General features: G+C 45.9%; 2 protein-coding genes across 2 annotated transcripts in view; one reads left to right on the top strand and one right to left on the bottom strand.

Moving 5' to 3' along the window:
* LOC104545803 (fibrinogen-like protein 1) overlaps positions 1-3,277 on the top strand; it is a 7,521-nt gene extending 4,244 nt beyond the window's left edge. The window contains exons 4-7 of the mRNA XM_010191018.1: positions 194-291; positions 372-460; positions 1,861-2,051; positions 3,088-3,277. Coding sequence (XP_010189320.1) covers positions 194-291; positions 372-460; positions 1,861-2,051; positions 3,088-3,277 — 568 coding nt within the window. The remainder of the gene's footprint in view (positions 1-193; positions 292-371; positions 461-1,860; positions 2,052-3,087) is intronic.
* Positions 3,278-7,890: 4,613 nt separating this feature from the next.
* Positions 7,891-9,266, bottom strand: LOC104545802 (thrombospondin type-1 domain-containing protein 1-like; the record flags this gene model as incomplete). Its single annotated transcript, XM_010191017.1, has 1 exon — positions 7,891-9,266. A coding segment is annotated over one exon (1,376 nt), but the record flags the coding sequence as incomplete, so codon positions are not given.
* Between the last annotated feature and the right edge of the window lie 1,598 nt (positions 9,267-10,864).

The raw sequence follows: 10,864 nt of genomic DNA, 5'->3' as shown, positions 1-10,864 counted from the left end.
CAGCAGGCGAAGGAGTAAGCTGTGAGTTGTATTTCTAAGGCAGAGTGACAAATCCCAGCTCAGCTTGTGGTGAATCAGATACTTTTAGAAAAAAATGTCTAGATCTAGAGCTGAAGTTGTACTTGTTACTACAGCTGAGTCTCACAAACTCATTCCCTCATGTGATGAAATTTATATTTGTATCTCACTGCAGGAAATGGGATGACTACAAACTGGGATTTGGGAAATTCCAGGGCAAGAATGATGAATATTGGCTGGGCAATGACCACATCTACGACCTGCTCGCTAGAGGTGCAAGTATTTTCCCTCCACAGCTTTCTTTCCAATTTGCATGAGACAGTTCATTTAGCAGGACACCGCTTTGTGTTTAGGAGAGAGCTCATTAAAGATTGACCTGATGGACTGGCACGGGGAAAGACGTTATGCAGTCTACGAAAATTTCCAGCTTGCCAATGAGCAGGTAAGAGATGGAGAGAGTGGAGATTTGCTTGTTTTATCTGTGAGGGTGGTGTATCTGCATGTGCAGCACCAGACTTCAGTATCAGGGCTGCAGTTACAGCTCTGCAAAACTTACCTGCTCTGGTTCCCTGAGGTTCCTGGTTTGGCTGACTGACAAACAGCCCTGGGAGCAGGGACGAAAGCCTGGGACTTCTTCCTCACAGCTGCTGAGTGCCCAAGCTACTGGGTGACAGGAAGATACGTGCTCTCCTGCTAACTCTGCTGCTGCAGGGAGGGCAGCTGTGCCACAGAGCACAGGCATCCCCACGTGCATTTGCCTCCAGCCTCATGGCATAAAGAGTCTTCTGTGAGGGAGGAGAAAAGGGTTTCAGCCTCTGCAAGGAACTGAACCCTATTCTCCTGCTTCCTAGGAGAGTGTTTCAGGCTGTCACATAAAGGTAATCACCAGAACAAACCCTCTCTACTCTCTTTTAAAAGAAAACAGTGAACTCTAATCAAAGCTTTGAAAGAGCAGTTCTCAGTTCCTATCTTGAAGAGAGGTACCTGTAGCACTACACTTAGTGGTTGTCACAGGCACAGAAAGCCCAAAGAGACACATCCCTGCATTTTCATGTTTGCTTTCTAGCTTTAGACAGTGTCCTGCTCCATGCAGGTGCTGTTCTTTGCAGATTTGCTTTTCTGAACACCACAGATAAGCAGCCCGCATACCCAAGGACATGATCTCCGTTGCATGGACCAGTCCTAGTTCCAGCGCCATCGCTGCTCCAGAAATGCACGCATTATGTTCAGTTTGCAATTAGAGTTTTCTTCTGAAAAGTTTGAACAGCTTCATTGTAATACCTTACCGCTATTTTTCATAAACAGAAGTGGAATATGATGACAGGAAGAAGCCACACCACAAAAGTAATCATCCACCTCGTATCAAATGTCTCTTAGATCTGTTAGTTGTTCACAGTGGAACTGTTCTAGGTACCCTTATGAGGACAGGACTGTTTAGCTAGAAATCAGATGGCTCCTAGTTCTTGGAGGAGCAAAATTCCTAAGGAGTGATTCTAGCTGAACAACTGATCAGTTTATGAAGGCAACTGCTTGGCAGTTTCCTGCCAAGCTGTACTTGATGAGCTAGGAAAGGCCTTCCAGCTTGTTGTGTAGGGTATCAAATGGTTATTGAAAGACAATAAAGCCTGAAGCTCTTTACAGCAGTAATTATCAACCCCTTCTGGAAGTTTAAATCCCGTATTGATCTTACACTAGGATCATTAAAGCATGGGGTGAAAAGTCACCCTTGACCTCAGCAGTCATGCCTTTGACAGTGAATACAATGGTCAGAGCAAATTTGATCTCAAAAACATGAGTGCAGAAAGAGCTGATATCAAAGACATGTTTCGCATTTTCTTGCAGGACAATTACAGGTTATGGTTTGGCACCTATTCTGGTACCGCTGGTGACGCTCTGTCTGGTGGGAGCAATTTTGAAGATCAGTGGTCAGCCTCTCACAGAGGGATGCAGTTCACCACATCTGACAAGGATCACGACCGATTCCTGGCAGGCAACTGTGCCTCAGAGAACAAGGGCGGTTGGTGGTTTAACAGGTATGGAAACCAGGTGATTCGTCTCAGCCTCAGAAAGATGCACACGGTGTGGGTGGCTGTGCAGCCCAGAGGACTCACCTGCCTTGCAGCAGCTGGAGGTTGCTGTGTGCACATGCCATGTCACACAGCCAAGGCTAAGGTGTTCACACCTACAGACCCTCAAAGGAAGGCAATCTCCTTCTTTTATTGCGAAACAAAGCAGGTAAGCTGCGTTCATTTTAAGAAAAGGGATCAGAATAAATGCATAGGGGGGCATGACTTGGAAAGAAAAGAGCCCAATCAAAATTCCTTACAGTGCTTTGGGTTACAGCCCAGGAAAGAAAACAATTGTAGCTGCTGCAAGATGAAGTATGTGCAAAGGACATTTCTCTGTTCTGGAGCATGTCTCAGGGGTGAGTTACCCCTTAATAGTCCTGATGGTATGTTTGCTAATTGGGCATACCCCACACATCAACAGATAGGGACTCAGGTTGACCAGCCCTGGGAGGATGGACACCCCGCTCTCAGTTTTTCTCTGCTTTGCTGCAGAATGAGCCTCTGCTTTCACCAGGCCCTCATTGCATACAAATTGAAATTTGTGGAGCTACAAATAAGTACATCAATAGTGGGATTCAACGTGATGAAAAGACATCTGCATTTTCAAGTGTCAATACGTAGCTGCCTTCTGTTGAGCTAGAGGCTACCAAATGGCTCTAGGCCTCTCTGTTTAGGCCACTGAATTGTGTCCCTGGTGAATACACTTGAAGGAGTCAACAGGTTGAATTATCTGACCAGCATAGGTGTCTACTTTAGGATGACCCACGTACTTCTCTGGGTTCCACTAGATGCAATAACCAGATCTCCATAGGCTATTGTAGGACTTCAGATAACTGGTTCAGTACAGACAGATCTATCTAGGTGTCTGAACCTGTCGATGAAACCTGCCCTGGTATTTCTATATGTATGTTGTGTGAAAATCGTACTTCACTGCAATGATGCAATATCTTCCCACACGAAACCTGATCTCCATTTTTTCCCTTTCCTAAACCACTACAAGGTGCCACGCTGTAAACCTCAATGGACGATACTACAGAACAGGAAGGTACAACAGCTCCCATGACGATGGTGTGGTTTGGTTTACGTGGCATGGGATGTGGTACTCGCTAAAATACTCAGCCATGAAAATCAGGGCTCCGTTCTTTATTGACAGTGAGAGTGGAGATGGTGAGAATGGCCAGACCAGCTGAAATCTGCCGCTTTGAAGAGAAAAAAAAATACAGGTTGTAAAGAATTGTATACATTAATAGCCAGCCCTCTGCTGCTGCTGATAGCCAAACTGCACTGTGGTGACTGGAGTTGCACCTTTTTCTACTAGCAGAAGCTAATGTCATGAGTTGTTTGAGCACAGCCAGCCAACAATTTAACAGAAAACATACGGATCTCAGTCATGGAATAGCCACAGATTTTTCATCAATTTTCTGGACTTCACTGGAGTCAAGTATGTTCTTTTAGCTATCTGTACTCTCCAAGGGCTAAATCTTTCTCATCTTGATTTTAACCATCAGTGCTTCAGTTACAAGAACATAAGAACAGGAACAACACAGCGGTGGGGAATTGGACTTCATCTGGTGTTCTGACTTCAGCAGTGTTTTGTTCTGGATCAGGAGAAAGCTTTTAAGCAACTCTCCCTATGGTGCCCAGTTGCAGAATGCTCCTGGAGTGTGTGAAACCAAACCAGTGTACGGATGTGCTCCAACCGCTAACGTGCATGCAGATGAAGGCTACTTCGACGTAAACCTTCACAACATGGACAGTGTGGACACCAGGTTTCATTGCCATCAGCTTCCCACTGCAGATCCACTTCTACAGCACACCACACTAATGCTGACAAAGACAATGCTGCTGGCCCGACTTAAACCCCAGATTAAAATTAGGCAGATTTTACTAAATTTAAGATGAGCACAGATGTTCTTAGGAGTTCATAAAGTGCAGTCATGATTCATTTGTACGTTCTCATGTAATTTACCAGATGACTTTGATTAGTGAAGGGGAACAAGAAGTGGAAAGTTATTGAACCATAAGGCACGCTGCTTTCATTGTCTCATTGGAGTGAAACGAAAGAGCAACACAAATGACTGAAAGAAGTGGAATACTGAAGATTTATTTTCCACAAGTTGTTAATAACAGATAAAAATGAACAGTAATACCAGCTTGATGCAAACCATTTAACTACCAGTTGTAGAATAAGCCTATTTTTTTCTGAATTACAGTAATTTTTTAAACTAGTAGATCTCTTCCATTTCTTTGCTTTTAGATCCACACATACTGTAATTTGTATTATATAACCATAAAGGGTGAAATAAAACCATCTGAGTAGGACTTAGCACTTTGTATCTGGTTTTCAACAGTAGGAGCTTGAACAGAAATATGGATGAAAATCTTGAGAAAGGTCATAATGTGAGAATTTTATTCTTTTGGTGTTGTCTCTGCTGTTTTCGTACCTGTTGTCCTGGGCAATTTAGAGGGTCTGCAAGGTAAGTGTACTTTCCATGACTCAAACTGTCCTGGAGACAATGCAGAGACACACGAACATTCAGTGTAAAATATGGGTTGGTTCCTCTACTTTGTGAAGAGGTGAGCCCTGTTCTCACTTCTTCCTAGACACCCCAGTGACTGCAAACAGGAACACCAGAGCGCAATGGGCCAAGGAGCCATGCTCTTAAAGCCCGCGCCCTGGCAAGACTGCACAGCTGCCCTCTTCCCAAGACTGGCATGGACCAACCTGGAACAAAGCTTGCACTTACATCTCTGAACTGAGGTTGCCCTTGTGAAGAAAGGAGTGTGAACACTTATTATCTCCTTTCTGATCACAACTTCCGTATTTTACTACGGTAAAATCCTAGTGCAAGGTTGTAACTGCATGTTTGGAACATAAGGAACCACTTTGTCAATGTTATAACCATGTGGCCCCTGATGCAGTGCTGAGGGCAGTAAGGACCATTTTTGCCTAGGCAGAAGACCCAGAGAAATGTGGGCGCAGTAAGGTCTTGTTAATGCCTTCTGACAGATGATGCTCAACCCATTCTTCAGTAGAGGGCTAGGGAAGCAGGGTAAAGATGACAGACTGGTGATGCTTAACTCTGCATGCTGGAAATCAGCTACAGCACCAAAGGGCCAGCATTAGTGGTTTGACAGCTCATCGAGCAGCCAACAACCCATCCAATTATGGAGTGTCAAGCAGGAGATGAAGTCAACAGGACACAGTCAGACAACTGCTGCCCAGTCGAGTTTCTCTGAGAGAGAAAAAGGGGCCAAGATCTGACAAGGTGGGAGAGAAGGGGTCTGACTTGCTGTCTTAGATGTAAGATGTACTTAAGTAAGGCCATCTAATGCATTACAGTAGCTGTTCCAAATGTAGCCCAACACCAAGGAAGCAGCATTTGGCTTAGAGCAAGGCTCCCCCTTCTCTGCGCTCCTGTGGTGCAGAGAACCCCCTGGGAGATGCAGGGTCATGGTGCTTTGTAGAGGACTCTGCAACTCCCACAGCAAACCCTAGGAAGTGTTTCAGAACCATATTTATCTCCATAAACAGGGTAAAATACCCTAGCAGAGTACTTATTTGATCTGAGGGCTACTGCAGAGCTCAAATCACTCCAACTGAATGTGAGGGAAATGCTTGCTGAATGTTGCCGTGCTGTACATTTGATCTCCCATTTCCCCAGGGTCTCCTGCACTGAGAGGCTCATGAAAGCTGTAAATAGATACTGTAGCTCTGCAGGTCTGATGCTGACAGCTCACCACTTCAGGGCAAACACGCTTCACATGGTGGAGTTTACCCTAGCACCAGGGTGGTAAGTAACCTGAGCAGCAATTGCTCAGATTTCCAGCTCATTTAAGTCAATTTAAAGACGTGTTGCATTTGATTACCCTTGGATTGGTCCTCAAGCGTGGACACATTCTCAGATGCTTTAAACAGCATGTCAAGCTGACAGTTTATGATAGCTGGTATGAACGCTGTGCTGGGCCGAAGGGCTGAACACTGACAACACGACATGCTGGTGCAGCTCCTGCGACAGTGAGCTCCCGTTACCCTGCGAGTCGGATTTGGTGCTCCCACAGCAGCTGCAAAACGTTACCCATCAAAAAGATCGTTCAAATGGCAGGGCTGACTCTGGCAGTCAAAATGCTGAGCATCCTCCCAGGCCATCAGAGCAAATCCCCCTGCTCTGTGCCTATCCAGTTACCTGTGCACGCTTTGGACACTTCCGTGGGGTGCCATCACTGGTTAATGCACAGTGATGCTGCTCTCTTTAAAACTGTTGTTGGTTTGGAGGGGAAAAAAAAAAAGCATGGGATTGGGAAATCTCTTTTTCCACTCAGAAAGCCAGCTTTGAGAAAGGCAGCAGCCTACTGCCAGAGAACTGAGCACATGCTCATTTTTCCTTCACACCCACAGGGCAGGCTAAAAGGCGTGCAGGGCTGGGCTCCTTCGGGAGAGTTCAGACTGACAGTCCTCTGCCTGAACCTACCTTCTCCCTCCATCCTCCACGGGCAGCATGTCCTCTCTCCTTGATGTTGCCCATGAGCATCCCCCTGGTCTTTGCAAGCTCCCTGAAGAGGCAGTTATCCCGACAAACGCCAAGCAAAGGCTCTGACGCATTCCTGCTGGCCTGAGCTCTGTCTATGTTGTAACTGGGGTTTCAAGCCAGTTCTGAAGACATGCAGCAGCGTGTAATCGTCCATTTGTGATCTCTGGTTTTAAAGCATGACAAAAAAAACCCCGAAACAACCCAACATAACTTTTGTACTTCAGCATAAGGTTGTCCAGGAATCACCAGATGCTGTCAAGCCATTTTATTTCCCCTTTTTTTTTTCCCCCCCCGCAAAACATGTATTAATCAACAACATCTGTTGTTTTCTGGTTTTGTTCATAATTTATTTTGAGCTTGCTGTACTAGTATTATTGACTATTTACATTTTTAAAAAGGTTTAATAAAGGCAAAGATTGCTGTGGAAAGGATGGGTAATTTAACAGCTCTCTCACTGCCTTTTACAACTGCTTAAATGCTGCAGTAACATTTCTGTGAGGACTAAAATTTGATCACCTGTTTTCTTCACTCTCCCAGTAGCATTTTTCTTTTCTACTCATTTCTACTAATTTTCTTTTCTTCTCATTTTCTTTCCTTTTCTACTCATTTCCTGCAAATATTTGCACATTACCGTTTTCTTGGTAGAAATATTGGCAGAAAGAAAATATCAAAGTCTTGAATGATGAAAAATGACCCCTCAATTTTAAATTCACTCCAAGTACTCAGCATCAATCATTTGTACTTTCATGCAACAAGCTAAAAGAAACACCACCATACGACTTATTTGAGCAACTACGACGAATCAACACAGTTCAGTAACGACTACCAGAAAAACGGTGAAAGCTGCTCACAACTTGAGGTTTGTGTTTTCTAAATGGGAAATGATTCACTAATTAGGACAGACGGCTGGGGATACTGGACAACATCATAATTTACTAGAACATGGTCCACAACGTGAGCAAGGCTGGATCAGTGGCATTCATCATGTATGATGCAAAAAATGCGACTGCTCTATGCAATAAAATCTATTGGCTATTCCTGAGTCACGCCTTCACTAACACGTGCTTTCCCAGGGTATTCTGTGTGTACTTTACATGCATACATACAAAAAATGATGATATGGAAGCACTTTCCAGTAATTAGAAAGGAATGTGTTCCCAAAAGCCAGACTGGGGCATTATTCCCTCCTGCTCTGTGCTTCCACCAGAAGCCAACAGATCCTGCGGATCCTCTCCTGCACACACCCCTCCTGCAGGGCTACACTGAGTCACTCAGATCACCAGCTTCTCAATGCTTAAAGTACTTGTTTCATCCTCTTCGTTTGAGCCAAAATACCCAGGGAGGTCGATCATCTGCTGCTCTGCCTCTGTCAAGCCAAAAGTAGTATTATCATAAAAGGCAAACTCAGGGTCTAAGGGGAAGCTCTGGCACTTGTCCCTTCGGTGCTGGGCAGGGCTTATGCTGAGGCCTCTCTGGGAATTATCTTTGCCAGCCGAGCCCATTTCCTTCCTCCACGCACCTCTGGGGTTAGATGAAGGGCCCCTCTTACTTCGGCTGGGCTCAGGGTTATCAGCTGCCCTCTCCTGGCCAGCAGGCTGGCGGTCGGTGACCGGGTCCAGCTTCTTCACCGAGGGACCTGCCCTGTGGTGGCCCTTTGCGCCATGGCCCTGCGTTTCACAACCCAGCACACTGCTGTGGGGCTGCTCCAGCTTTTCACAGGTGAGATTAGCGTTTCTCGATTTTGGCCGTGTCCTGTTCTCCAAACCCTGGTCCCACGTTCTGGTTCTGGAGTTGTAGAGAGGAGTCTGTCGGGGGGTGAGGGTGGACATGCTTCTCTCTCTGAAAGGCCTGGCCTTTTTAGTTTCATGGAAACTGGCTGTTCTTCTGAACTGTGGGTTTCTGTGACAGCCCCTCTCGGACAAGTCCCCTCTGTTATCCTGGTGCTTGAAATGAGCTCTTCTTATCAAGGTTTGGGTAGGGCTCATTGCAGGATTGGCCTGCGAGAATGGAAAATCCAGCCTAGAGTGAGAGCTTTCCCCTGGGAATCTGGGCTGACTGGTTGGCTGGTCCAGAAATGGAGATTTGATCCTAAATTTGTTTGCCACTGTCTCCTCTTGGTTTTCTGTGCTCAGGGGAAGCATCGTGGTGGCACCAACAACTGTGTCTGTGAGGGGATTCTGAGAGACGTGGTACACCTTGGTGGTCTCAGTCAGGCCTTTCTTCTTCATCTCCTTCAGCTGCTGCTGTGCCAGGCGGTAGCTGAAAATCGGAGGGATTATTTTTTGGGCGTTTGGCTGAAAGTTCTCACTTCCAGAGGCATCATCTTCTTGGGCAAACTGGAGGCTCCGCCTGTAGGTCAAAGGAATATTAACAGGAGCATCCCCTCCTTCGGTGAAGCTGTCTCGCTGCTTGTTTCCTTGGCAAATATTCTCTTCGTCGGAGTTTTTGCGGAAACCGGGGGAATGGACGGAGTTTCGGCGGACAGCAGCACTGCACTTCTGAGCTCGGCAGAGCTTCCTCCAGAGGGTGATGAGAACGGTGGCAACGATGATGAACAAGCATAGGGAGATACCTGTGATGGTGACTATGTTGTTTGCTTTCTGGTCCTCTCCTGGCTCAGCAGAAGGTGGGGTGGGAGCCTTGAGAGCTGTAACAAAGAGCACACGCATCTGTCAGAGCTACACTGTCATCAGCACTTTGGTATTTTAGGATGGATACTTTACTACAGAGAAAAAAGAACCAATTAATACAGTGCGGGAAGTTACAATTTGCTCATTGCAGATGACTTACTACTGATGTATTCAGACTGGTAGGAACAGATCTACTTACATTAAACCAAGGCTCCCACGAACCTTTTAAATATAATCATTACTATTTCCTGTTCTGCCATTTCCATAGGGCACTCCTAAATATGCGTAAAATCAGGTAAGAATATTTGCCCTCCTTTATTAAGCAGATTAAGATCCCCTGGTGATAAGTGCCACAAAAGAGGTAAAAATAACCCAGCCCAGGTTAGTACTTCAGTGTCACTTTAAAATTATTTTTAGGATAGCTTAAGTGGGTGTAAGAATTGCAGCGAGTTTGCAGAGCAGAGAGGCAGCACTAGCAGGAGCAGGGTAACTTTTCTAAGCAGTCTTTTGAGGGTGCTTCTTCCACCACTATCACAAGGTCTCCAGCATTTCAGTGGTAGACCTGAGCAGAAAACAGCATGGTTAACAGACAGATTGGTCCAGCAGCTAATTTTAGTGTCAGGTAGCACTCATTTCCCAACTTCTTGTGGCCCAATATCTGCTTCAGAAGGCCATGAAAATGCTGCTGGAAGGCAAGGCTGCTCAGGTGTGGTTGACAAGAGCTGGCCATGAAGCTGTGAGCTCAGACTGAACCACTTAATAACCTTCTCCCAGTCTCTAATTTTATTCAGAACCCATGGGTGATGCACAGGCTGCTGTAAAACCTGCCAGGTGCTCCTGCCTGCACCACAGTGACTGTCCAGCCATAGGAAATAATGAGAGGCAGACATCGTGTACTTCCCATAATCCAGAACACACATTCAACAGCGAGCTGGTAGCACTGCAACCTTGATCTTGCCGTCACTCTGAGAGCTCAACATCAGCATAAAGAACAAGACCGGTGCAACTCACTCATTGCTCATCTTTCTCTCAGACTCACAGCTATTTTCTGAAGATGCCATTTTCTATCTGTAATGCACACTGTGCTGCATCATTTGGAGTAGAAAGCTAACAGCTAGCAAACGGCGAGGTTTGAAACAAGACTTAGTCAATTAGGTTCACTTCTCTCCACCTCATCTACTTGTGCCCCTAGGCTGCATGCTGGTTTCATTTATTCGGCTATTTGCTCCATCTGCTGGACTAATGACTGCAAACATAGTTATGCCGAAAAAATGCTTTCCTGCCTGAGAAAGGTGTGGACAGTGAGGGGGTGGGAAGGAATGACACTTCCAGGCTCAGATCAGACAGGAGATGAGCACCGCAAGATCACAGCGTCAAGTCACTTCTCGAGCAGCCTAGTGTCATGAAATCACGTAGGTGATTTGTTAAAGGAAGCTGCCTGGTGTGGGAGCAGGGTTGGAAACCATGTGCAGGAGAGGACTGAGGTGGTTCCTCCAGCCGATCCCACAGCAATGGGTGCAGGTGCAGGCCTCCTGTGCATCTGTGTCTTCTATACATAAACCCTCTTTATGAATAAAAAAATATACGAGAGGTAATGGACACAAGTTGCTTCTGG

The sequence above is a fragment of the Mesitornis unicolor genome, unplaced genomic scaffold (genome assembly GCF_000695765.1).
Source record: "Mesitornis unicolor isolate BGI_N332 unplaced genomic scaffold, ASM69576v1 scaffold28078, whole genome shotgun sequence".
Lineage (NCBI taxonomy): Eukaryota > Metazoa > Chordata > Aves > Mesitornithiformes > Mesitornithidae > Mesitornis > Mesitornis unicolor.
The sequence above is the reverse complement of the archived record's forward strand: the minus strand, read 5'-3'. Positions and strand labels throughout refer to the sequence as shown.